This window comes from Osmerus eperlanus, chromosome 22 (genome assembly GCF_963692335.1).
Source record: "Osmerus eperlanus chromosome 22, fOsmEpe2.1, whole genome shotgun sequence".
Classification (NCBI taxonomy): domain Eukaryota; kingdom Metazoa; phylum Chordata; class Actinopteri; order Osmeriformes; family Osmeridae; genus Osmerus; species Osmerus eperlanus.
In genome coordinates, this window is record NC_085039.1 from 7138444 (window position 1) to 7166153 (window position 27710).

Here is a 27710-nt window from a genome sequence, read left to right on the forward strand (position 1 = left end):
CATTGGTACAGTAACACGAGGCATCTGTAGGCTCTGTAGGCTGGCAACACATCATCTCAGGACAGGCGTCTTTAGATCACTTTGGCAGTTTACTGGAACAATAACCTATAAAACACCACTGTCCTACAACACAGGTCAAACGAGGTCTGGAAAGAAAGCAACATAAGAAATAAGCCTCTCAAGTTACTCCTTAGGGTCGCAGTGCTTCCAGCAACCATGTCACTCTCTACAAGAAAAGAATGTCAAGTTCCCTTTTATGGCAAGGGAGGAAGTGAGATGGGGGAAGGCGGAGAGGCAGGGGGCCTGGGTTGGAACCGAGGAAGATGTTTGTGTGACCTGCGCTGGGTCTGGGCCACATGGGGACGTCACTAGGGTTCTCCAGAAACGTTCCTGAGCTGCCGCGCGGAAAACACTGAGGGAGGGGTGTGTGTGGGGATCCGCCAAAGCAGCCGGTTCTCCAGTTCCATCATTTTGATAAACCACTAGGATTAGCTAAAACAGCATTGTGAAAAGTAAAGAATATTATGGATATTATGCCAAAATACTTCATTCAACATCTGTGAATATGATTTATTATATTGTTAATATAAAGTAAACTTATTTTGACAAACACCCAATAATGCATTACATTTGTAAATTTGTAACAGGTAAAACAATTTCACTCATCTACTCATTAATGAGCGAAGCCGGTTCAGGCATGGCAGTCGGGCAGCGAGCGCGCGTCATATCACCCATCGCCGTGTTCTTAGCCCATAGGCTTAGCTCGATAGGCGGCGCTATAAAGTCGCACACATGCACGCACACGCGTCCTCGATTAACTTTGTGTTCTGCGCTGCTGCCACCCACCACCATCCCCTTCTCCCCCATGTGGTCTATCTGTTCTCCCTGTGGGGGATTTAACTCGTTGCTCCCTGCCTATGTCATGCATGCTGCAGTGAAGGCAGGGAGCGCTTCCCCATGTACATCCATTCCGCCAATGTTAAACCATTTGACGTGTATGAATAAATGGTGAAATCAATCACGTGAGTGTCTTGACTGAACTAATAATCACTGTCAAACACACACCTGACTTAAATTGAAAATGATTGATTGGAAAACTTTGTGGAAGATGGAATAATTCCAAAGACACAGTACACAGAAACATTGCTCTGATAAATACATTGTACAACCTATTAGTCTTGGCAGTAGGCTAGTGGATGCATACTGTTGTAGAACTTTGCCTTATACAACAGCAGTGCATTGCAGTGAGGCTGCAGTTTGTGAGTTTGTAGGTTTTGGACACTACTAATTAGACTACAAATAATATCTAGTTACATGCTTTTGAGCTCTGGCATAACATGTATGTTGTATGTACATAAAGGGATAAACTTTACAAGAAAAGATGTGAACTGTAATTGAATAATATGGTTCAGTTTTCCCCAATGTGTTTTTTACCAGCACTTGGATCTGACATACAAGGCAAATGATGTATGTTTTTTCATCGTTAAGTGTTTAGTGCTGCTGCCCCCATGTGATGGAATAACCAAATCATCCCAGTCCATTCATGGCCCTTACACATATCATGCAAAAATAATGGAAATGACAGACTCCTATTAATAAACTACAAAATAGATAAAAAATAAATTATAAAAGTGTGTCAATAACAACTTTATTTATATAACGACTTAAATACATTCATACACATACAATTATTGTACAAAAAAAGAAAGTCAAAATTGACTATAAAACAAAAGCAGATCGATAAAGTCAACCAACTTTAAACACAAGCAAATCTCTGCTCACTGATGACGATCAACTTGCAAACAGACACTTAAGGAATGTATAAGGAGCTCAGTCTGTTCCCTGATTTGGCAACATACCACTAAGGCTTTCATCACAAGTCCAGGCCATTTCCTTTCCAGAAGAAAATGTGTCTTCTTCCACACTGCAGCGATGACAACCTGAGAAGGAGAAATGGTATCTCTTTCACCCAATTTCTGACTGCATGATCACAGCCATCAACATTTTGGGTTTGGCAAAAATCAAGGCCCAAATTTCCCTTTTCTCTCACCCGCTGTGTTAGAAGTCAGAGGCTCCAGGGAGCGAGTTGGCTTCTCTGGTTCCACTCGGAGCAGACGAACTCCTGAGGAACAGTTTCGGTCCACTGTCACCACTGCTGTTCAGGAAGTGGGACAGCAAGCCATAGAGAAGTGGCCTAGAAATATAAATTGCATCTCAGAACCAGGACAAAGAGAACAAAGATGTATATATGAATATATGTGCAATATTAAGTGGTCTCCACATTAAGCCTTAGAAAAGCTTACACAGATTTTGAACTAGGATCCTCCACAACCTTTAGCTCGTTCGCCATGAACTCTCTGTCCAGTGGAACTTCAGGTTGGCCTGATTCTGTGAATAGAATACATATAACTTGTAATCGTTTCAATGAGAGCTCACAAGCTTAACAATACAACCAACATAGGCATATTTGACCTATGTCCTCCTCTGACTTGCCACAGCTAGACAAACGGAAGTCGGTGAAGGCAAGTATCGGTCTCTCACCCGCGGTCAACACCGACGCTGTGTATCTGTACTTGTTGAATTCCAGGTACTCGCGGATGAGCTCGTTTATAAGCAAGTTCTCGTGCGACAGCGCGGGACGGGGTTCGCTCTGGTCATCAAGCGCGTTGAACACTTCAGCCCTGATGCGAGCCTTCAACTGCCCCAAGACTCCTCGAGACTCCAGGGTCTCTCTTAACGCTTGAAGTAAAGACGTTCATCACAAGGGTAAGAAATGTGGCAACACTAGAAGATTTTGGACATAAAATAACCATTAATGGCTACTCAACGGGTTCATACTGTAGTGTATCATTGTTAGATAAGCTAACCAAACAGCGCAGCTAACATAGCAAACTATGTCACTTCGTGACAAACTTTATATTATGAGGTAGGTACTGTAGCTAGTCATTTTAAGCATAGCCATATATATCGCCGCTAGCTTTGAATAAGTTAAACAGCTATTAAAACGATATAGTTTTGTGCTTGTACTGTTTTAAAAGTGAAACATGTCAGGGGTCTTACCGCATTTCAGTTCTGTTATGGTCGCCATTGCAACAGGTGTAAACAAATGAAATGACGTTTACTTTTCCTTGAGTTCAAAGGGGAAAACTGACGACACGAGTTAACATCTGCTGCCATCTAGTGGTGTAACTGTGAAGCTACAGTTCCACGGTGAAGCAATCCTTTTAGTTTCATGATGGTGTCTAAATATCTCCCCTAAACTGAAGTCACATGAAATCACTTGGCGTTCAGATGTCTACAATCTGGAATCATCCAGCATTTTATAATTCACCCCAAAGCGTATATATTATCAAGACTTGTTATGGAAAGTCTGTAATATGGAGTGTCGAGAATAATTTCCAGATTCCTTGGTTATAAAGTGCAATCACGCATAACTGTATGGCCACTTATAAGAGCATTGCTGTACAAGGTACCATTTAAATCAGTATTTCTAACAAATGTTTTATTGTATCCAGCATAACGTATTTTACAGACATTGCATCAATCAATCAATAATGAACAGATTGAATATAAAAGTATAAATATAATACAATCTTTAGATTTTGAAGGCCACTTACATTACATTATACATACATATAGTATAGCTTCTTAGCATACTGTCTAAACCAGTAAGACAAAAATACAATAAGGTCACTTCTCTTGGAAAATCCATGTGGATCTCTAGAAAATGCATATAGTCAACAAGGAGACATTTTCTACACAGCCTGTAATAGCCTAACACAAATTATCAAAAATAACACATCTATAAGGAGATAAACTCTTACTTCAGAACCTAAAATAATGTAGTTTTCAGTTTGTTTGTGTGTTGGTGAGCGGCTGGCAAGCAGATGGAAGCAGATGGAAGTCCTGGATTCATCACTGCTGCTTTGTATTGGTATCCCCTTCATTCGTGTTGGGTTTCCCACAAGCAGCTTTGGAAAGGTCAGGTTGCATATTGGTCGATAATTTTCTATCGTCCGTTATAAATGTGTTTACTTTGACTGAAATAAACAAACGCCGCAACATAGTTGGACGCTTGCTAGCACCTTGGCCTCATCAACAGTTTTCTTCTTTTCCCCAACTCATAAAACATTAAATGACTAGTGAGGGCTAGACGGCGAAAGCACTCCTTCCCCCAGTTTTTTTTTTGGAGGGGGGGGTAGTTATTGTCTAAGAAACTAGTCATCTTTCTGAGGCTGAGGTCGCTTGAGGTGAATACAAATTCAATGATTCTATTTTGTTCTGTAGGTTTATGTTTTCTGTGTGGAATAACCATGAATATAGTTGTTGCATTTGGCCTGAGACTTCTACATTGACAAATGTACAGTACCATGTTCTTCATAATAATTACTTCATTTAAAGTAGCAGATCCTGACAGAACAACTGGGTTCACATTCAGAGAGTGAAAAGTCCTTTCTTTTGATTCCTTGGCACTTTTTCCATCCCTAAGTACCCTTTCAAAAAAATATGACACTCTACACTCCTCTACTGTACGTAAACTATTTACAACATGCATCACAAAAAAAAAAAATCCAACCATCTAAAAACTCTAATAGTCCAAGAACAGCACTTGCAATAACAGTCATTTAACAAGACCTTACTTTCTGTGACCAGAAACGTCACTTCCGGGTCACCTTTCCAAAAAGCAATGCCCTTAAGTAATAGTTCGAGCTGCCTTGATTAGAGCATTAAATGGCCAATTCTCTACCTGATTAGATTTGAGAGTGGACCAGGGTACTTTGTGTACGTTTTCCCTAGCCACAGAGAGACCCTTGGTGGAGCTTGGGGAGCCTAGACCAGCCCAGCCTCCCTGCACATCCAGTAGAACTGTCCTCTCTGAGCAATGAGGTTGGCTGGGGAGTCCATCTCTGTGATGTGACCCTTGTCCATGACAATGACTCTGTGGAAGGTGAAGAGAGGGGTCAAATATAATATTGAATTTTCCTTATCTCTACCATCATTAGCCTTTATCATTACATGGAGAATACTTTGTATACACAAGCATTGCTTGTGATTTTTTGTAAGGAATGAATGACACTGGCCACGTGTACACTGTAACACTGTAATCCTGCTAAAGAATTGTGCTGTTACCTGGTGTAGTCCATGATGGTGTTGAGGCGATGGGCGATGGTCAGCACAGTGCAGTCCTCAAACTGGCTACGGATGGTGGACTGGATGAGGGTGTCAGTCTCCAGGTCCACTGCTGCTGTGGCCTCGTCCAGAACCAGGATCTTGGTCTTTCTCAGGAGAGCTCGGGCAAGGCAGACCAGCTGGCGCTGACCAAGACTATACAAGAGAAGATGGATAGGTTGAAAGATTCATGCTGTGTCTTAAATGGTACCTTGTCAAAGTGGTGCATCATTTGAGATGATAGAACTAGGCCCTGGTTGGTAACTACAGCCTAAGGGTATATGAAAGCCACAGCTGAGAGGGTGTATGAAAGTTTGTGTAATCTACAGTGCAAGGCTTGTGTTTCACCTGAGGTTCTCGCCTCCCTCCGAGCATTCGTAGTTGAGTTTGTCAGGAAGTCCAGACACAAAGTTCTTGAGGTGAGCGAGCTCCAGAGCACTCCACACTTCTTCATCTGTGTAGGCGTCAAAGGGGTCAAGGTTCATTCTCATGGAGCCAGAGAACAGCACAGGGTCCTGATGGAGAAAAGGAAATAGTCCAACCTCACATCACAGGTTCCTTCCAGAACATTCTTTGCAGGTATTTTATTTACCAATATGAATGGGCCAAAACATGATCATCCATCTGTTTTTACATCAATTTGACTGTGTATTACCTGAGGGATGATAGTGATGCGGGATCGGAGGTTGTGTAGTCCAATCTCTGCAATGTTCACACCATCGATGTAGATCTTTCCCTTGGCAGCCTCCAAGATCCTAAAAATCCCCAGAGCCAGTGAAGACTTCCCTGCTCCTGTCCTTCCCACTATGCCAACCTGGAAGTGACAGATATTCGCAGAATAGTTTGAAAGTGCATATAAAACCCCATGCTCCCAGCACAAACTAATTCCAACAATGTATTCCAATATACAGTATTTTGTCATGATTAGAGTTTTCTTCTGACAGTGGGGAAAAACTGAGTCCTAGACCCAGAGTTATTTACATAGGGTTAGAGGGCAGTCCTGACCTTTTCTCTCTCCTGGATACGCAGGGTGATGCCTTTGAGTGCCCAATCCAGGCCTTTGCGGTACTGCAACCCATAATCATGGAACTCGATGGTGCCAGTCTGGGGCCAGGCCAGGGGCAGGGTACTGCCCTCCACACTCCAAGCAGCCTAGGGTGGAAGGGTGAGTCAAGGACAGTTTATAAAGTAGCCTTGAACCGTGCTGTTTGTTTATATTATAGATCAACAGTCCAATTTCTTTCGATTTGCCATACGGTATGTTGTGTAATATTCGCATCACTCTGAAGGAAGTTTCCCTCCAAAAGAGAAACATGCCCACCTCTTTAACAGTGTCAGAGTACTCCTTAACTCTCTCCACTGACACTATGTTGTTCTCCACATCTGTCCACGCCCTCACGATCCAGCTCAGAATTCCAGTCACCTGCAAAACAAAAACAAGACTGAAATTTAAAACATGCCCTGGCCTGAACGAAGATATGGTTGGAGTTTGCACAAACAGTATATCAAACGTTCAGTGCCTAGCGGCAAACCACAACTTAGCCTAACGTGTTTTCCTGTAACTGTTTATGCTTGATTGGAGCCTGAGGGGTTGTACCAAATGTTTTTTGATGGAGATATAGTGTGAATTTATATTCAACTGAATATCTCACCTGGAGGGAGTGTGACACAGCCAAACCAACAATGCCAGGACTCAGAGTGTCTTTTCCCATTACAGAGAGGATGGCAGCAGCTAAAACAACACCATTGCCAACAAACTCCAGATTGACTGCCAACCACCTGTAAATAGGACAATGTCAGATTAGGTGTGCAGACATTTATTTCTCATTCTGAGTATACAACATTACACTCAAGATACGACAGTGGATAGCATTACTTTTAATGTCCGAATCTGTGTGACTAAAATGTAGGACTATAAACTACCTGTGAAGTTTTAAGCTACCATACGAAAGAAGACCGAAGTGAAATCAAACGACCGAGTTAAAAAAAAGTTCACCTGGTTGCCACAAAGCGAGGGAAGTAGGACATCTGGTTGAAGTCGACCCTCTTGTTAGCCTGCTGGATGAATCTGGACTGTTCCCCGAAGGCCCGGATGACACTGGCGCCCTGCACCGTCTCGTTGAAATGTGTGTAGATGGGCGAGCGGCTCACCGACTCCAGCCGCCGCAGCTGGCAGGATGTGGCCACGTAGAAACTCTGTGACCCAGCGGAAAAGTAGGAGGTTTTAATAAAACGAATGGAGGAGAGGAATGGGAAGGGTGGTTCCAAGGTCTGGCCTTGCTTGTGGATTTGTGTAACATTAATGTCAGCAGGAAAAGAAAAATCAAACCAAAAGCTGAATCAGCATGTTGAGTTTTAGAGTCATAAAAAGCTTTTATGTCCTATGGTACAGTGGTGCTATGTGGAATCGAATCCTGCCAAGCCATGAGAGATATCCTGGATCAGAACTTGCCTGAACAAAGGCGTAGAGGAGGGCGAGGGGCAGAATGACCACGGCAGCAAAGGGAGTGGCCAACAGCACGATGATGCAGACTTCCATCAGCTTGAAAAGGTAGCCCAACATCATCTTCAGCCCTTCAGGGATCATGCAGTCAATCGCGTCGATCTCCTTGGCAAAGCGGTTGAGCAGGTTGCCGCTAGGTGTGCACTCAAAGAAGGACATTGGGGAGTGGAGCACGTTCTTCAGCAGGTCCATGTGGAGGTGGCGGGAGGCGATGATGCCACCCACGGAGATGGCCACCGTCGTTCCAAAAATAGCTATACCTGTAAACGACAAAGCAGTGTGATAAATGACCAGTTCCGGGCGTATATCTGGATCATGGAAAAACTGTCATAGTGATATGTCACGTCCACCGACCTTGCGCAAAGCCCAAAGCTCCATAGACGCCCAGCTTCATGTCGGTGTCAATCTGGGTGCCGTTGACGATGGGTCCGTCAGCCCAGAGGCTGAGCCAGTAGTTGTAGGCCAGAGAGGCACCCTGCTGGAAGGCATACAGGAACACAATGGGGATGATGAAGGCCAGGCCGATGGTCTTGAAGTACTCCACGTACATCTCCAGTCGCACCTGGCGTAGAAAGAAGAGACATTTGCATCCAAATCCAGGACAATGTACCACTATGTTACACCAGAGTTGATGAAGCTGAAATGAAATCGACACTATCAACAAGGTAAAAGAAGATCAAATTAAGATTTCTTAAGAACAGCCATTGTAAGTTTTTGACTCACTCGTCCAGTGCGAGCCTTGTCCACCTGAGTCAGCTTCCCTAGGTCTTCTGGGATTGGCTCTAGGTCTGTTTCAGACATGGGCTCCATACCTTGAAGGTTGGTGCTGTTGGTATCACCCCTAAAGGATATTTACAAGTAATCCCTTCAGCAGATGCTTTTACACAGAGCGACTCACACACTTTTTGTCCAGAGCTGTACATGTTCAGGGCGTGTCACAGGGTCAATTTTCACATACCCAATGAGCTGCTCCTGGGACAGGTCTCTGGAGAATGGCATAAAATCTGTCACGCTCAGCCGAGCTGTGGACTTCCTGGAACCTGCACCACAGGACACACAGTGTGTGCTTTTAGTAAGAAGAGCCCTTTAAAAAAGTTCTCACTTTCTTGGAGTTAGGGTTAACCCAATCCATGTCAGTTCATTAAAGCATGTTCAAGCTCCTACATACCTCCTCTCTGTATGGCACTCTCTTTACGGTCAGTGCTGGCAAAGGTGTGAATAAAATCTGCGAAGGCACCATGGCGACTCAGCAGTTCTTGGTAGGAGCCGCTCTCTGTGATCTCTCCGTCCACCATCACGAGGATGAGGTCGGCCTGCGGCAGAAAGCTGGTCCCATGGGTGACCAGGACACGAGTCTGCGGAGAACCCACATAGCATTCCCAAAATGAACAATGGGAACAAAAAACCGTGTCAGCTCAATGGTGTTCCTCAAATGTCTCGGTGTTATGTCTATGCCTTCAATGGACAAATGTAATGGTTGTGACAAGTCACAAAGAGGTCAGGCATTGAATTTCGCGAGCTTGCTTGAACAGTTGTTACCTTATCTCTGAGAACTCCCTTTGGTCCAATGACTTTGTCGAAGATGTGCTGGCCTACGTGGGCATCCACGGCGGACAGCGGGTCGTCCAGCAGGTACACGTCAGCCTTCCTGTACACGGCCCTCGCAAGGCTCACCCTCTGCTTTTGCCCACCCGAGAGGTTCAAACCCTACCAGGAAGACCAGGACAAAGAGGAAGGAATTAGATCTAAGCCACTTCACCTTAGAACTCAGTTTTTGAGACAAGTTGAAGAACTATTAGGGCTACTTCAAAACAATCAATAAACTGTTTTAGCTGTAGAGATGGATGAATCTCACCTTCTCCCCAATCTCTGTGGCATCTCCGGCAGGTAGGATCTCAAGATCAGGCAACAGGGCACAGGCCTCTAACACACGCTGGTACCACGTCTTCTGCTTCTCACGCCCAAATACTATGTTGTCCTGGACCGTGGCATTCTGGATCCAGGCTTGCTGGGGAACATAGGCCACAGAGCCCTGTTGAGGAAAAACACAAACGTAGAAGATATCAGTCATGAATACAGACAACACTGTCAGATAGATACAAAAGCTAACTTTTCAAGATGGCTGACCTTGACTGAGACTCTGCCACTCCTCTTCTCTGTCTCCCCAAGCATAGCCGACAGAAGGGAGGACTTCCCACTACCCACGTGCCCCACAACAGCTACAAGAGACCCACGTGGTGCACACACATTGATCCTGTTTGATGAAAGGTGTAATGATGAAGGGTGAAGCCTACTTCAAATGCAATCTCAAAATATTTCAATAGGTAATGATTTGAAATTGCGCAACTTACCTTTTGAGACAGAGAGGACCCTCCTTCGACCAACTGAACGTTCCGTTGTCAATCACAACACATTCTCCATCTGACAGAGAGAGAGAGCGAAGGAAAAGAGAGTGAGAGAAGGGAGGAAAGAGAAATAGGCATAGGTCAACAATGTCCAGTTTTTCCAAGGGCACATGCTAGTCAGGTGAATGCACTCGTGCCATGGCCAGACTTTTGTTTCATGTCAAATTGCAGACTGAACATAATAACAAGGGATCTGATTAGTTTAATCTTTAAATTACAGTGTGTTGCTTTAATAAACTGCCTTAGGAAGTGCTGACAGAATACAGACAAAGAAAATTGAGCTTGGGTGTTTTCTAAATCACATATCTGACTCAGGGGGATTTACATTCGGCCAGTGGACGGGAACATCCTATAATTATTCTGTCAACCTCAGTCCCAGGAAGTGACAACAAACATTAGCCAAACATGGCTGTGGGATTCCACCGATGTAAACAACATTTTTCCTTTCACTTCACTTTTTTAAGGGCTTATGATTTCAAAATGCATTGTGACAAATACAGTGAGAGAAAATACTTTTGTGTTGTGTTTGTGTTCTTACCAGTACTCAAAGGAGCCTTGGTCACATTTTCTACTTTAAGCTCTTCTGAACATAGATATTTTCCCAGGCGCTTCAGGGAAACAACAGCCTATATAACACAGAGAAGTTTTGGAAATCAAATGTTGGAATGACCGAGGTTTTCTTTAGGACACGTGAACTTGTGAAAATCCACCTCACCTGCATTGTGGTGCTCATGGCGAAAGGTAGTTGACTCAGTGGGGTCTTTAAAATGTTTATCAGTGCCATAGACACAAAGACCTTCTGGGCATCCAGCACGTTCTTCTCATCAATCATCACATAGACCCCAAACATGGCAAAGGCAATCTGGTGTTGAAAAGAAAGGAATGCTTAATTTGGATGAACTTTGACAGATTGATTCTGCTTGATGATGTAAAAAGGAAACTTCCAGCAAACATACCACGAACGACGAGGAGTTGAAGGAGGCGATGGAGATGGAGTAGAGGATCTGGGACTTCTTCAGCGCTTTTAGCTCCTTCTCCCTGTAGCCCAGCACCTGCTCCAGGAAGGCCTTCTCCCAGGCATAGAACTTGAGGATTTTGATACCGTTCAGGATCTCGTTCATCAACTTAATCCGACTATCCATGAACTTCATCTGGACCTCCTGGAAACCAGTCAATCGATCAACTCCAAAGGCACAAACGGCAATATTTACTGTGATCTACTATCCTGAGATAATAGATGGTGCAGTAGTAACTGAACAGTAACCAGAGCAGGGAAAACCACCCTCGTGGGAGGAAGGTTTAGAGAAACATCTGCAGACATGGATTTGTTGATAATAGTCCATAACCAACATATGTTGAGCACAACATCCAAAACAAGAATTACTTTTAATGACGTTTAATTCAATTAAATTGTTACAGTTTTACTGTACTGGTCACAGCTCCTAACGGTTAGCAGTTTTATAACAAGGAAACAACAAAGAAGCCAAGAAAGCGGTCAGCACATACTCGACTGGAAGTTCGATTAAACTGACGCTGTTGTTGAACGTCTGTTGTTCTTCCAAAAGAGAAATTAAAAATGCACTATTTTCCTGTAGCTGTCTTTTCCTTTGCTTCACATTGTTGAGACATCAAAAGGTTAAGAGACTCGAGCATCCGGGCCAATACGCCTACACACTGTCTAAACCAGCTGTGGAATTTCTGACCTAACACATCCAGATGTTCTGTGATTTCTGCCACTGAGTTTGAAATGACACAGAATCATTCCAAAATCACCAGTAAAGTACCTGCAGTTTGCTCCTTTTTTTGGCTATGAATCCGTTGAGTGGGAAGATGAGGATGACAGTGGCAATGCCAGCCAGTGCAGATGGACCAAGAAGCTGAAAAAAGAAAAAGTATATTATCCTACAGTCATGTCAGTTATTACATGCCCGCTATTCTGTTGGCATGGAGGGTTTGAGAAGTAGAAATTACATCAGTGGAATAATCAAGGGACCTTTTTCTGGCATTCGCTTAGAGGAAGTCAAAAACAGTTTCTCACCTGCCACAAAAAGAAGAGACACAATGCTACTTCAATGGGGGCCAGCCACACGGCATTGAAGTACACCACAAAGTCCATTAGTTTCTGAGTGTCAGCTGATACCAGGTTCACTATCTCCCCCACTGTGCAGGTCCTCCTGGAAGCACTGTTGATGACCAATGACTGGAGTGAAAGAGGAATCACTTAGTTATGGGATAAATAAATCCTGTTAGTACAGTTTCAATTACATTTCAGGACGTCCTTCATTGCAAGTGGTTTCTTCATGTTAGATGTTTTTGAGAAAAATATAAACATTTACTATTTCCATTGTTGTCAGTATTTCATGCCTTTGCCTTCAGCCCATCCCCTCACTGACCAGACCAGATGTAGTGTAGCATAACCCACCTTTCTGTAGACGAGGCCCATCACAGCTGTCTTCACCCTCATGCCTACGGTGAAGCAGGTGTACATGTACTGGTGGTTGAACAGGGACTGGAGGCAGGACAGCAAGAACATGAGGATGGCGTAGAAATATCCCTTCCACAAGGGGGCGTTTTCGTCCTTCATGAAACCAAGCAGCAGACTGTGTGCAAATGAAGAAAAAAGGTGAGGCAGAGTTTAGAGTATCAAACAAACTGTCTGCAATCGTATAGTATCACTTTACTTTATCAGTTTATCTGTATACTGAGTGCTTCTGAGACATTTATTGTGTGACAGTGAGTAAGATGACACAACTTGGATGCGAGGAGTCTAATATAGCAAGTGCACTCCATTAAGTGGCGTCCATGTGTCAACATGGTCACACTCTGCCAAGTCTGCCTTTGTTGTCAAGTTTCTTAGGCATGCCTCTCCACGCTAACTTTCACTATTATGACCAAAGCCAGTGGCCTTGAGTAGTACTGTTGCCACAGACCTCCATGTCCACAAAGAGCAGCTCCAGTTGCACAACAGTGCTGCTCTTGTGGCCCGTCTTCCCTCACACTTGGCTAACGGCTCTCTTATTGTGGTCCACCAGCACAACCTCAGCAGTTCTGCCATTTACAGCCACCTTCTTCCCTCCCTGCAGCCTGGAGAAACAGTGTCCACCGAGCAGAGGCGAGGAGCTGTGGTTTCCTTCTCCTTCCCTCGTTCACACAAGCCGTGACCGTAATTAACACTTCCACAAGTCTTGGCTGTGCAACAACAAGATTCCTGTCTGACTGGCTGGCATTAGATGGCGGGGTCAACAGTGAACCAGTTTTTGTTGGCAGGTCTTTTTTTGTTTGGAAATCTGAGTCGTTTAAAAAAAAGCATTGGATGTTGGGGTGGCCTGATTCTGTTTTTGAATGGATGTCAGTGTCTGGGTCAATAATTATGTGTGGGAGATATGTTTGGTGAAGAATGTAGTGCAAACTACAGTACAGAGTGTTTGGAAACTAAGGATACTGTTCCCGGCTGTGCCTTCTATGTGAACATAACCTCTTACCTGAGCACCTGGGGGATGGAGAACATGAAGGCATCATGGACCATGATGCACAGCGTCCCAGTCAAAAAGTACGGCCCGAAATTTCGTGCCAGCGTTCTTAGCAGAAAGAATCCAGAGCTCTGCTCTTTCTGCAGCTTCCTGAGGAGCTGGGCCTGGTCAGGCAATCTGGTGCCCAGCGCCACGCCTGACGCCAGAGCCCTCTCCTGCCTGCCAGAGGGGAAGGGAAAACAACAGAACAGACTTAAGGGCTTCTGTGTTAGTAAATTGCCCTAGCATGGTGCCTAACCGTCTGCTTTCTAGTCTCTTTAATGCAGAACAGACTATGGAAGACCAAAAGACGAAGAAATTAGCCATTGTTGTTGTCAACACGTCAACCGATGCGTACAAGAATGCTGCAGCCGTAAAAAGTATTATCCGTTAACACGTGAGTAGTGGAGCACTTAAGTCCGAGGTTATGAGATTTAACAACTGGATCTTCAAAGGGTGGATCTGTTAACAAGCCTTGAAAATGACACGGTGCTTTTGTCTCGACATTACAGGGCTTTATTCCCTCAACTCGCTTATTTTGATCCATTTTCGTCCCGAATGTGACAGACCCAATTTCGATTACCAAGACCAGCACGACTGACTCAAGGAGCCTTTATCAGGCCTGATAGTCGACGGACGTTTAACCATGGTGCCACAAAATGGGCTTGATAAGCAACAGTTATAGATTACACACTTGTAAGTGTTTCTTACTGTTGTAGTTTGGCGCATTCTGTAGTCCATTCTTTTTCCAAGTCAGAGATGATCCTGTCAGATGTGTCCTTCTCCCTCAAAGTCCACAGGTCATCAGCTTCTAGAGGGGTACGATAACCCTTGACAACAAGCCTGAGGGATCCAAAATGCAGTCATGTTTTTTTTTAATACAAACCAAAAAAACACCCAGTGAGTCAGCTTTACATAATTGAGGGGTTGCAAAAGACGTTTTACCCAGTGAACCACCAGAAGAGAATCTTGGAGAGGAAGGAGGCATCTTTCACTGGACATGGGTTCTGAAAGAGATTAAAGGCAATGTCACCAAATCTTTACCACCAAGTAATTATCTTCCTGGAAGGATTTTGGAAAACACCTCAGAGGTTGCCTTTAACAGTTGGATGATGTACGTGTGGAGCATTCTGTTTACTGGATACTAATGAGTTTGAGAGGAGTGGGGAGATCATTGTGGAGACGGTGTATTTATTGCAGACTGTGTCAACAGAGGTCAGAGCAGGGCCAGAATAAGGTCTCTGCTGGGTGGAAAAGTGCCGTCACAGTGGTGGGAGGAACACACATACTGAACACAGGCCCACACACACACAGCATAGGCGATTTTACCGCGGGTTAGCATTTGCACCCCCTACTGTTGGGATGAAAAAATGTACATTTTCAAATGAATGTAAAAAACTGATGAAATGTTTTTATAACATGTTTAAGTGATGTCAGAGTTTTATGTTCTATCATGGTTTGTTGTACTCTAATGATTAATTTAAAATTTTAAGATCTAGTATTCATTTTGAGCATGTTTTTGTAAGCGTTGTTTTTTTTTTAATACTACCCTTTGCACCCCCAGTTTTAAAACCTAAAATTGCCTCTGCACACAGAGCAGTAGTTTTGTGTACGCACTCCAACATGTGCACCCCCTCTCTTCAATACGCCCCCTCACCGGAGGTCTCTCTAACTTCATCCCTCCTTCTTTCCTCCTCCTGACTTCCTCCTTTCTCAGTCCCTTTCGCTCTGAGTGAGTGAGTAAAGCTCACCAAGATGTGGGAAGAGGAGGAGCAGAACACACCGAGGATGGACCCATGGGTGTGTCACACACCACACTAGGCTGTGGCTTCCAGCCTCTCGACTTCACCACCACCACCAGGCAGATGTTAGAAGACATTAGGGTCTCTTGAGTTTGTTTTCTTGTTTTTCTACATGAAAATGCATAGAGAAGTGATCGAGGACCGACCAGGCTTTGGTACACTACAGTGTAGGTTTGACCACATGCCTGATTCGAACTGGTGTGTCATTTGTCACAACATTTTGAGTCTCTTCGGTCGGAAAAATATTTTACGATGATGTCGACTTGTGTAAGAGTGGAGCGTGAGAGAGAAAGGGTGGAATCTGATACTGAATTAAAAGCTGCGTTGGTGTAGCGGTCATGTGGTCAGGGCTAGGCACGGGTCATGTTATCCACTGGGGTGTGTGTTGGATGAATGGAACGAGGAGGACAGACAGACAGACACTCATTCACACTTTCCTCATAGGAAGCCAGTGTGTGAATGGGCAAAGGGGAGTAAGTGAATCACGAGCTTCCTCCAAAAGGGGTTTCAGAACCACAAGATTCCTTCCCAGGCATTCACTCAGACTTTTGGACACATTGTGACGGAAGAGGTCCAAATGTGTTGCCTACCTTTTCAAAGACAGTTTTTCCCTCAGGGGGTTGGTCAGCAAAACAGCAAAGAAAGAGCTGGGCCATTTGTAGTGTGAAGTAGGAGAAAAAGGCCAGGTAGCGTACTATATCACTCGATATACCCTGTAAAACAGAAAACAGAAAGTAAACTGAAATTGTGAAGCATATCATCAACTACTGTCCTTTATACTTAGTATTATGTAATCAAGGCAAAAAGCACAGATGCAACAAAGAAAATCACCCTTGCATTGAGAAAATAACCTCAGGAGTTTGTGTAAATATTACTCGATGTGGTGTAGCAACAATGCTATGTATTATCAATGTTGGTTTGTGTGAGACTTTTGGATTTGACTTAAGGTTTCCCATACAAGGGCACATGTGTATATAAGAAAGGATATGGCGATAAATAAAGGGGCATAGACACAAGGAAACTTTTTTGAACAGCTAAGCCCAATTATGGCGAAAACAGTATTCTTAATGGTTTGCTTTATATAAATAAAACCATGGTAAAATGTCCCAGTCACGCTAAGGAGGGCCCATATCTGTAAATAGAGTAACAGATTGTGTCTGAAAATCAGCAGCACCCACATTCTTGATGGAGGGAAAAGTCCGGGGCAGAGATATTAACCACTCGACAACACATGTGAAATGTGGTGTTCGTGTGTTATTCTTAACATACAAAAGAGGGGAGGACATGTGGCCTTTTTGGCAATACTTTGTGTTTACCACTTCTCACAGTCTGCAGTGTAGCAAGGGGTATATGTGAAAGCTAGTGCCATTGTGAACAGTAAAGTTCGTCCCCCTGGAGTAATGTGGTCCCCAGTGTGGAGATACGGAGGGGGGGGCTAGATCCGACCACAAAGCAAAAACAGCGACAAGATGGTGGGCTGAGAGTGGGTGGTGAGTGTAGGTCAACGTGGTTGGCTGCAGGGTCTGAAAATAAGAACTCGCTCAACTCAAGTTTTTTATGTTGTACGAATGCCACTTCTTTATAAGCAGACATGTTTAAAAAATAAATAATAACAAATGTCACTGAACTGACTAAATTACTGTGTTTTCAGTATCTTACTCTGGTAGGCCCATTGAGCCAATCTGCCCACTACTCATTCTTTTGAGAAGGTAAAAAGTGTTAGACAGGCAGCGACGTGACAATTTTGTGTAATGTGTAAGAATTGTCAGTGTGCTCTGTGTGTGTGTCTATGGGAGCCTGTGTCTGTACAAATGCCTGGCGTGTGTGTGACTGCAATGATGAGGATACACACAGTTCCTAGTTGCTGTGTACTGGCAGGCACTGTTTATAAACAGGGTGCTGACATGGTTCTGGTTTGACCCTGGCTGGCCATATCTTACCATGCCTTCTCCTATAGCCATCATTACCTTTCCCTCAGCACTGTCAAAACGGGGATGATAAAACAAAAATTGAGACGTTTGTATGTTTGGTTGTACGTGTTTTTAGAAATGCTAATTTGACTAGCCATGGCCGTGGGTTTTTATAGACACCCGCCCCAGATGACAATGATTGCAGTGTCTGCAGGATATGCAGGAAGAGTGGGGGAATGTAAACATACACATGCACTCCCACACCAACAGACACACACATTTGGGGCGAGGGGAGCAGACCAGAGAGAGAGAGATAGAGAGAGAGAGAGAGAGAGAGAGAGAGAGAGAGAGAGAGAGAGAGAGAGAGAGAGAGAGAGAGAGAGAGAGAGATCCGCTCAGGGATGGATAGCTTGGGGTGACTTTGGTTAGCTTTGCGGATGTGTAAAAAAACGATGCAGACACTGCTTTTCTCCCAGACCATAGCAGCTCAGTTTGAAGTCTAGACTATGGCAAACCAGCCCCTCTGACATCTCTAATTCAGTAGGGACACAAAGTACAAGCTTGGCACCACAGTTTAAGTACATGCACAGTCAAGCTAAGTATCACAGTCAAGCTAAGTATCACAGTCAAGCTAACGTCGACAATACGTTGCGACGTATTGGCGTCACATGTTAAAGGAGTATTTCACCTCTTCCATGGCCAGTTGGATCTTGGCTCTGAGGGGCACCAGTGAACACATCACAGAGAGGAGCCAGAATAGGAAGAGGAACACAGAGGAGCGGCAGCCTCGTATCCTCTCCAGCTGGATGATGCATACAGCCAGGACCTGTCAAAAGGGGAGACAGAAAGGGGGGGGGGGGGTGGAGGGAGAGAGAGTGAGTGAGAGACAGAGATTAGACAAAGAAATAAGTAAATCTGTGTTCTTTTACACTTTTAACGCTCCTCTACCGAGCCCCTGCTTGCAGAGCAACTTTGAGGAAGTCGTCTGTATCACTAGTTGCTGTGATTCCTTATGCTCCCCAGTGCTGGAACCTAAAATAGAGCCATTTGGGGGATTTAGCTTTTGTTGGTTTTAGGTTTAGGAGGTTAGATTTGGGATTTCCCAACCCACGGGCACAGCTGTTCTTCTGCTGACTACTCCTATAAAAACACAACAGATGTACAATATGCCCTGGTTCTACACAACAATTTCACTTCATTGTTTGACTTTTGTTTCATGTGCTTTTCATCCTTAAAATAAAAGCTTGAACTACATTGTATATTTCCTAAAAAACTGCACCACTGTCTGCATGGGTTTGGAACAAGTGTTCCCTGTCAGAGTTTTCGGCAGAGTGGGACGTCATTCTATCGTGCCAGCTCCTTTCCAAATGGAGAAAGTGGTGGGTTTAGGTTACATAATGGTGACCATACTGGTTAGCATTGGGAAGACCGATCAGAACCACAGCTTTATCCTGATCCAGCGGCCTCATAATAATTCAAGCTCTTGACACATCAACAACATTCCTCTACAAATTACTTTGTTGATTGGACACAGACTGACCCCAGTATACACCAAAAATTCACCTTAATTGAGAATCTCCATTGCCGCAATGTCATTTTTGGTGCTAATCTTTGAGGAAACCCAAACTGGCCCATATGGTGTATACGTTACAAATGACTTTTTTAATGTACCATTTCTGAGCCCAAGTAGCCACATTTACCGGCCACACGGGACATTCCCTATGAATGGAAGTGAGTGGGTGGAACTAAGTCCATTACTAAGCCCTCACTTGATGCCTACTATACCTACTAATTATATGGAACGTCTGGTGCATTGGGAGGAGGAAATAAACCTGTGCGTCACAGGGTCACTGATTACAGTCAATGGAGTGCTTGGATCCCTTAGACCACAAACTGGGGGTTTACCGATGAAGGCGGAACAGAATTCCTTGCATTGACTAAGAAAATGGAGGACCATAACAAAGTGGGTTTGAAAGAAATGGGCTTTAGTGTTGTTTTACATGATTGAAAACTAGATGGGGAACTTTCAACATGCGCCACCCAGTCAATGAAACCCTTCTAAATATCAGCTTGGTTTCTGATTTTATTCCTTTTTCTTTTGTAAAGTAAATTTCAAGAGTGGTAACTGTGGCACATTCGAATGCACTGCACAAACTTCTACCAACTCTAGGGACTACTAAGTGATGCTCTGAAAATGGATGACCTTTTTCAATTCACGTTTGGTACAAGAGCTGTCTCAGTGGGCTTTTTACCCCAACTTTCACAATATTGACTTAGGAGTCTGAGGCAACCACAGGTGGGCTATGCTGTCTGATTCTGAGCGAGTGAGTCTGTGCAGGACTTCTGTTTGGTCCATAGGAGAAAAGGGGATTGTGGCTAAGGATTATGGGTAGTGGGTCTGTGGGTCGTCTCTACGGGAGGTATACTGCCATACATCCGCTCCTCCTACACGGCCTCTGCTTCACGAGGTAGTTGTAAATCTTACATCACCTTCTACATAGAGTCAACAGTGCTATGCATGAATTTCTCCTGACCATCAAAACCTTTTCTGAATTCAATGGAGAATTGACGGCAGTGCAGGATAGTTTGGAGGCATCAACACACTGAAGGCATGTCTAGTAGGACCGGGATGGCAACTATATGCACTCACACTTAGCTCACAACCCAAATACAACTGCTGTCTCGCTCCTAGAGAGAGACACAGAGAAAGGGAGCATTTGCAGTATAAACAATGGCATACACAATGACAAAGAGAGGAGATAGAGAGTGAGAGTGAATGTGTGTGAGGGACAGAGAGAGAGAGAGGGAGAGAGAGAGAGAGAGAGAGAGAGAGAGAGAGAGAGAGAGAGAGAGAGAGAGATTATGTACCACGGTCAGGCTGCGTATGATGGGGCTGAGCAGGAACACCATGTGGTGGTGGATCTCATCTCTCCTTTCCAGCAGGATGTAGAAGAACTCCACGAAGCCAAAGGAAGCCAGCAGGAAGCCCAGCACCTGGACATGGGCACACAGGAGAGGTGGGAGAACACCATGTCAATAATCGGCCTGATTCAGCTGTACATGATCATTGGGTGAAATGGAGGGTTTATATTTACACACAGTATGTCAGTTTTTGGTGTAACCGCCTTTAAGTTTACTTTTGAATAGCTATCAGGTATTTACCTACAATTGAGTCCATGCAGTAAGTTTGTAAATGTCACATCTTGTGTCAAACTTGTGAGGTCTAAAGAATTTAATCATGGTCCAGCCCTATATTTTTATCCTCATGTCTAAATCAAAATGTTCTAACTTGATAGCATGATGACTGTACGACTTCAAAATGCGCCCATACTGAATGTAGGATGACCAAAACCGTAAAACGTACATCTCTTTTAACCCTTGTGCTGCCTTCGGGTCACATGACCCAAAGGTTCATAACGAACCATCGTTGTGTTTACCCAATTTTACCCAATACAAAAACAAATACAAATAATTTTCTTTTAACCATTCCAATGTGGGGGGTCTGAGACAGCCCGACAGTTAAAAGAAAATGCTTCACTTTGTTTTTGTATGAGGTAAATTTGTCGCAATACGACGGTGGGTCACAATGACTGATGGGTCAGAATGACCCGAAGATAACACAAGGGTTAATAAAGAAACTTCCTGTAAACACCTCCATGCATTGTTGATTATCCTCTTTAAACCATCACACATTTTCCCATGTGATTTTCCTCTCTGGCATTTATTGAGGCATGACATTGTACCCCTACTAAACCTCCTTTCTGCCATGTGTGCTTTGTTTTTCACACCCTTGTATTATTTTATAGCAGATATGGTTGTTGCACTCCAACACTTGTTTGGTCTTGTATAATGTTAATGACCTTGGGGCAGTATACTCTTGTGGTTTAGGGTGGCTAGCAGCTTAGCTTGCTCTGACGAGAATAGTGAAGAAGACTGCTCTGTGCCTCTTGGATAATACATGTTTTGATACACAGTATCATAATCAGCTCACAGACATTTAAACTAGGCCGCTGGTGAGCATGGAAATTTTGGTTACTTGTGAACCGTACTCGTAGAGCTAATTGTTCTCTCTTCGATTATCAGTTTTTTGGGGGCATTTTGGTTTCGTTTGTGGTGAGTCTTTTCAAGTGCTTGGATAGTGGTTGTTTTTACTGTGTGCCACTCACCATCTTGGTGGTGCAGAGGCAGGAGATGCGGATGCGTCCACGGTCATGGCAGTAGAGGTGGAGGCCATAGAAGGGAGCACACAGCCAGAGGTAGACGCATGGGACCCACACCAGAACCGTGTTCTGGAAACACTGGGTCAGGTCCGGGTTGGCCGTGTACCACGTTCGGTTCCAATCCTTCAGTAAGGGATTGAGAACAAGGGAAGAGCAGATGTTATACGAGCAGAGTGACCACTCACAAAGAGCATTCATTTAGTCAAAGGTAAAGACAGACATTGCCTTAACCCAAAGCATTAATCTTGTTTCCCAAATCCTCTTTTTAGTCAAGGTTGAATGACTATCTGTCATGCACTGGCAGTTTAGTCTAGCACTCCTCCCTGTATTCGTCCACTGAGAAATTATTCACAGTTCGTAGACATGAGGACGGGCAGGGTTCCAGAGAAGTTGGACCAAGGGGCGAGCCTACGTCGCGTTCTATGTATCTAGGCAATGGAGAGTGAAACCCCAGCAAGTCAACAGAACCCATGTGTGCCTTGGACTTGGGGAGGTTTTCTCTTGTTTTTTTTTTTGTTTGTTTTTTTAAAGAGCTGAGTCAAGTCTTGGAATTTTCTTACCAGGACTTGAGCGCATTCAAAACTTTCCCTTACTCTTAGGAGGGATGGAAATCAACACATTATTATGAGGTCAAAGCTTTTTATAGTAGTCCTAGGCCAGTGGGATTATGCAGGTGTTGAGGCCAAAACATTTTCACATTACATCACGTTGACTATTGCATCATGGCTGGATACTCAATAGCAAAAGTCTAAAATACATCCCTAAGTACTCTGTTGTTTTCACACCTCCCTTGAGGTGAGAAAACGAGGGGGGGGGGGGGGGGTTGGGTGACTGGCTTGCGCGAGCTAGACGGGCCTGTGGATTCGCAAGGGGAAGTGGTTTACTGTCGGACACGCGTGGTGCGTGAATACGCTGGTCGCCAGAATCGCTAGCGGCTAAAAATCCCGAGCGACTGGCTGAACTCCAGATGGGATATAAGAGAGCCACCGCAATCCATCGCAGCTGCAGCGAGGGCCGTTACGCAACAACACCCTCGGGCCTGTGCACCCACCCGGGGCCTCTGCTCCGCCACTGAACCACGGCAGGTGAGAGGCGTTTCTGGTTCCCAGGTCCTGGCAAGCAAGGGTGTTGGTTTGGGCTACACTTTATTTGGACAAAGACCTAGGGTGGCTCCATAGGCACTCAAACTGTCAACAAACTATCCACTCGCTCTCTTGATAATCTGGTTAAGGCTCATTTCATTTACACTGTAATACTTTGTGTCTGGGGACGAGTGAAGAACGGTTGAAAGGAAGAGTTGGAGGATCAAGGTCCAGTATAATGAGCTTCTGCACCTTTACAAATGTGTTCTCACAATGCAAGGAGTGTGTCACTACGTCGTAATAAATTACTACAATGAAAAAAGATACTCCCCTTCACGAGTAGACTTTCCTTTACTCTCTCTCCAGCTGTTCTGTGATGTAGTGTGGAAGAAATCTGGGACTTATTTTGCGCATATGTCATTCACAATCAGTAGATCAGCTATTGCCTTAATGTCTGTTCATATATTCTGTCTTGTTATTCATTCACATGCGTTCCTTGAGCATGTTCTGATGACAGTCACGGGTCTATGATGTAGCATCCGCTTGATTAAATAACGAATACCGATTGGCTGTATGTTATCTTGGTTTTTCATTTCCTACTATAAATTCTGTACTCTGACCTTCAAGCCTCAGAGAAACTTTGGTAGCAACACTGGTTGGTATTGGTATTGGTGGGTTATTAGTCATGTCAAGAGTGTTTAGATTCTCTCTCCACTCAGCGGATTGATTGATTGATACTTCTAAACCCAGGAACAAACTGAATAGCTGCACCGTTCCTGAAAAGACGAACAGAACTCTTCTTCGTCAGTAGTTACCACACTATTAAAGTGACAAATTGTGAAAGTGACAGCGAGTGGGAGGCTTTTTCTCACAGATACTCCTTACTTCTGTGGTCCACGCAGGCAGGTGAACAGACGCTTTAACTTTCATGTCATAAATGTAACTTTGTCGAACACACTCAAAGCTCTCTCTTGGAAGGCTGACTCAGGGTTTTTGAGCTATGGCTGAAGTAGCCACAGAAAGTTATCCCACACTCAGGTTTGGATGGCAACATGGTGTCTATTTTTACCTAACAGACATGCTGATGTGAACTGAGAAAAGCCTGCCTGGGGCTGTGATGCTAAAACAGTAGCTTATAGTTATTGCAGAATGGATGTTCTCCATTACTACTCATCGATAAAAGCTAGGATAAACTAGTTAGAGTATAGGATCCGATGTTAGTTTATTTCCTCCAGGAACACAATGACACTTATTGAGGGACTTCTTGCTCTTGTTGGTTAGTTGTAACTGATATACAACTACTTGTACTCTCTGTAAATTATATTATTGTTGCTTGCTTTCCTACAGGTACATTCTTGCACTTTTGAGGTTCATGTTGTTTAATTTGTAATTTGTTAAACTACATGCTCTTGTGTTTCTTCCCATCGGCACTTATTTGCTTTTCACAATGTATGCTCATGTTTTGGCTACCCGCAATGTTTTTGGTGCTATCTCGTTGTTCTCGTTGTCACTTTTTTGTAAAGCTCTCTCTTGGAAGTCGTTTTGGATAAAAGCTAAATTAATAAATGTAAATTTAGAGGAGTCCTCTGGTACTGTGCTTTCCCACTGTCTTGGCAAACCCACCCCTTCCCACTATCCTGTCACTCAAATCACTGTGCACTTTGATTTAGAAGAACACTTCCATGGAAACGAAACTGTTTAGATACCATACATTCTCTGCTGTGTACTCCCAGAGGCTTGTAAGATAGGTGTTCCCTGAACCACACCTCTAAATGAGGGATTATAGTCGTTCACCATGTTCAGGTGGAGAAATTAAAACTGTAGGGATTGAAAATATCATAATCATATAATATTATGAAAGTTATGGGAAAAAAAGAAAGCTGTTGACAAAATGTTATCTTACATTTTTTGCATATCAAAACACCTCAGTCTGAGCCTTGGACACCCCCCATGCAAAAGTAAACTGGTGGTTCTGAACACCAAGTCAGATTTCTGAAACTTTGTAACCCAAATAAGGCACTGTAGGATTTCATAGAGTCAAAAGATGGTTGGTTTGCTTGCTGTATCACTGTCAGTTTTCACATTTCAAATAAGCTAAAGTAAAAGAAAAAAATGAATTCTCACATGCTTCAACAACAAAATAACAAGCTCCTAAAAAAGACCGAACTTTTCCTCAACCAGCATTGTATTGTATTCTTGCACAGTGGTGCTCCGTCTCCCATGGGACTAGCTTACCTCTCTGAGACATGCACCGGTCTGCAAGCTTTCCTCAAAGCTAATGTGTAGGACTTACATAGGATTAGGATGACATTTGAAAATGCCAACAGGGACACAGACCCTCTCTGTAGCCTGGCGGACCGAAGGGAAGTATCAGGTAACATTGCCCTCGCTTTTTTTTTCCTTCCAAAAGCTGAGTCCCATTAACTCTCACTTTACCTTTGTGACTTTAGATCAGTGTGGGTGTGTGTGTAAGGTCAGATGGAACTGATGTTCGTCATATTCGGGCATCCTTTGTTTCTGGAAAAGTCAGCCAAGGAAACAGTCGTTTTGGTGGGATGTCACCGTGCCAAGCTACGTTGTCAGGACAGTCTTGTGGTGTGTCATGCCCATGTCACTCTCTAAATGTGAATAGTCATTTGAGGAAGGATTCGTTGACAATCAGTTCTTGATATAGATAGATTTTGGACCTCATTAGACCTATTTAACAATTCAGGCTTTATGATTGAGGTGCTGCAAGCTAATGATGGACATACATAGAACATTTGAAATCAGGCTGATCATATTGACAACTTTACATATTGACCATATATACATTTACAAACCAACTCACTTTAGCTGTTCATGTGGATATAGACATTTGACTAAGAACACCATTAATTCAATGAACAAGTACTACCAATCATTCAATAAAAATATTACCATTGAGTTAACTGTAGTTATACACATTGCATCACAATTGTAATATATATATACATATTTGTAATATACAGTATGTTCTTTAAGTTTTGAAGTTAATTGACACTCAGGTTGATTAACATCTAAATGAAAACCAGATGTCCACTTACCCAAAGGGGGTCCAAGCCACTTAGTTTGCAAAAGGCATCCATCCACCCTCCTTCCTCTTCCTCACTGATGCTCCTCTTGCTTGGGTAGAATATCCCTGCTCCTTGCCCCAGGGAGCACAGACACGCAGCGTGCGAGTGGGGGTTATACTGTATGTGTGTGTGTGTGTGTGGTTGTCTCTGTGTGAGACTTTTCCTCTACCGGTCAAGGCACTCTGTTTCAGCCTTGATCTCTGCTGCTCAAGCTGGGTGGCACAGTCACTCAGTGTGTGTTCAGGAGAGAGTCTCTCTGTGTATGACTAAGAGTGTGTGTTTGTGTGGGTGAAAACTTTCCCTTTCTCTGTGAAAGCACTGTTGTACTTTGTACCTTCCTCGAGTGTCTGCGTCTCGTCCTACACACACCTGGTGCTTCTGTGCGATGCCTGGTCTCTCTGACTCTCCCTCTGTCTGTCTCGGCTGTTTATGAGTGTGCTTCCTTGTTAGGTGGGGGGGGGGGGACATCTCTCTCTTTCTCTCTCTTCCCCTCCCTCCATCCCTCCCCTTTCTCCCACGTCTGCTGGATCTTGATCAAGAAAGCACAGCTACTCCCCTTCACTGGATGACAGTTCCACACCCAGTCACACTCCTCCCTCCCCCCTCTCTGCCCCCTCATCTCTCTCTCCCTTCTCCTCCCTCAACCCCATCCTCCCTGTGTAGCAAACCACTAGCCTTCTCTCTCGTTCTCTCGTTCTCTCTCTCTCTGTCTCTCTGCCCCTCTCCCTGTGTGTCTCTCTCTCTCTGTGACCACAGGATCTGTTTCTCAGTTCAGGTTAGAACGCTTACAATAAGAGGTTATCTCCTTCTACAGAAAGGCCTTATATCTGACCTTGTGACCTAGATACTGATGACCAGTAGCACCTGTGTGGCACTTATGTATACGAAGCACCACAGGAATGCGACACTCGGCCTAAACCAGCAGGTATGTGAGAAACCGCATTTGGAGTGGCCCACCTACGCACATTCGCAACACATATGATTTGGACTGATTTATTGGACCTAAGTAGATAGCTGTGCCACCGTACACATACGTCAGGCAACGACTGTGCCAACCAACTGAATGCAGACAGAGGTGTCATTTCTGAGTAGCATGGCTTAGATGTTCGATGGAATGCAGAGACTTTGGTGGTGTTTGTGAAGTGGGGGCCCTTTTTGTTCGTGTGATTTGCGAGGTAGAAAGGGATTGTGTCGAGTAAGTGAGGAGTTTGTCAAAGTAGGCATTCGGACTGTCATTTATCTAGGTTATGGATCTGTGTGTGTGTTTTTGTATGTGTGTGTCTGTATGTAGCGCTGATTTGGGGAGGCACCTGATTCACTGTCTCATGGAGTGCTTTGGGTTGAACAATTGAACTAAACAGCCCTTATACACATGCTTTGCACTATAGAAAAGAATGAACCCCCTCAGTCATTATCTTGGTAGGGCTTTCCACGCCAAGGTTGGCAAACTGATACATCACTTCAACCCCTGGGGGTCAGTTCTATATCCTTTATTGTGGTCGAACCCCATAATCTTAGATTCAGCTGATAATACGACTGAATAGTTGAACAGTCTTTCATGGAGATCAGTGCCCTAATTAAGCATTCAACAACTCTCATTTCTGCCTGAGCTATGTGGTTGTCTGTTCAATACAAGTTCAACACAATAATACAAGTAACAGTATTTCAAAGTTGGAGTCAAGATATAATTAACTCTTCTGTTCCCTGCCTCACATCAAACTGTTGTTAACACAGGGACTTGCATATCAAATGGTCTCTGGCCTTAGATTTATGTGTGCGTGCGTGTGTGTTTGTGTCGATAGAGCACTGTCCATAGGGCCAGATGTGAAGATGAGTAACCACTCAAAACCCAGGTTTCCTTTTTTCTTTAAAGAAGCCACCATAAAACCTGCCTCATCAGACATCTCCAGCCATCCACAACCATTCTACATGGAATATTCTAGTAAAGTCATAAAAACACTGGCTGTCTCCATTAAGGCTCTTTGTAGTCTGGGTCTAAGAAGAGTGCGGTAACA

General features: G+C 44.0%; 2 protein-coding genes and 1 long non-coding RNA gene across 5 annotated transcripts; 1 reads left to right on the plus strand and 2 right to left on the minus strand.

Moving 5' to 3' along the window:
* Positions 1–1619: 1619 nt before the first annotated feature.
* On the minus strand, positions 1620–3165 carry cep20 (centrosomal protein 20). The gene is made up of 5 exons (XM_062448053.1): positions 3061–3165; positions 2542–2739; positions 2304–2388; positions 2051–2194; positions 1620–1940 (listed from the first exon to the last, which is right to left on the minus strand). Exons 1-4 carry the CDS (start codon positions 3086–3088, stop codon positions 2059–2061), a joined length of 447 nt encoding a protein of 148 aa, XP_062304037.1. The 5' UTR covers positions 3089–3165; the 3' UTR covers positions 1620–1940; positions 2051–2058.
* LOC134008604 (uncharacterized) lies at positions 2634–15954 on the plus strand. Of its 3 annotated transcripts, none has more exons than XR_009928162.1 (3): positions 2634–2766; positions 6199–6334; positions 15304–15954. It is a non-coding gene; the product is annotated as an uncharacterized LOC134008604 (long non-coding RNA). The 3 variants fall into 3 exon arrangements; XR_009928164.1 differs by lacking the exon at positions 15304–15954 and adding an exon at positions 12246–12617; XR_009928163.1 differs by lacking the exon at positions 15304–15954 and adding an exon at positions 6887–7069.
* Positions 3493–26055, minus strand: abcc6a (ATP-binding cassette, sub-family C (CFTR/MRP), member 6a). Its single transcript, XM_062448054.1, has 31 exons — positions 25666–26055; positions 21465–21641; positions 20167–20292; positions 17987–18124; positions 15979–16101; positions 14532–14593; positions 14298–14429; positions 13560–13766; positions 12500–12677; positions 12116–12277; positions 11862–11954; positions 11034–11237; positions 10793–10939; positions 10616–10703; positions 10024–10093; positions 9800–9926; positions 9528–9704; positions 9212–9379; positions 8841–9027; positions 8631–8712; positions 8396–8513; positions 8027–8234; positions 7622–7932; positions 7166–7365; positions 6822–6948; positions 6491–6592; positions 6175–6321; positions 5825–5983; positions 5518–5684; positions 5131–5325; positions 3493–4939 (listed from the first exon to the last, which is right to left on the minus strand). Exons 1-31 carry the CDS (start codon positions 25705–25707, stop codon positions 4831–4833), a joined length of 4533 nt encoding a protein of 1510 aa, XP_062304038.1. The 5' UTR covers positions 25708–26055; the 3' UTR covers positions 3493–4830.
* Positions 26056–27710: the final 1655 nt, after the last annotated feature.

Excerpts from the sequence above, each read along its gene's own strand:
- cep20 (XM_062448053.1), bottom strand. The coding sequence starts at position 3,088 with ATGGCGACCATAACAGAACTGAAATGCG. Across the intron at positions 2,389-2,541 it reads AGCGTCGGTGTTGACCGCGG|AATCAGGCCAACCTGAAGTT; the intron begins GTGAGAGACCGA and ends TTCTATTCACAG. Across the intron at positions 2,195-2,303 it reads GATCCTAGTTCAAAATCTGT|GCCACTTCTCTATGGCTTGC; the intron begins GTAAGCTTTTCT and ends TTATATTTCTAG.
- abcc6a (XM_062448054.1), bottom strand. The coding sequence starts at position 25,707 with ATGGATGCCTTTTGCAAACTAAGTGGCTTGGACCCCCTTTGG. Across the intron at positions 12,678-13,559 it reads TCCATCCCCCAGGTGCTCAG|TCTGCTGCTTGGTTTCATGA; the intron begins GTAAGAGGTTAT and ends ATTTGCACACAG. Across the intron at positions 11,955-12,115 it reads GTCTCTTCTTTTTGTGGCAG|CTTCTTGGTCCATCTGCACT; the intron begins GTGAGAAACTGT and ends TTCTTTTTTCAG.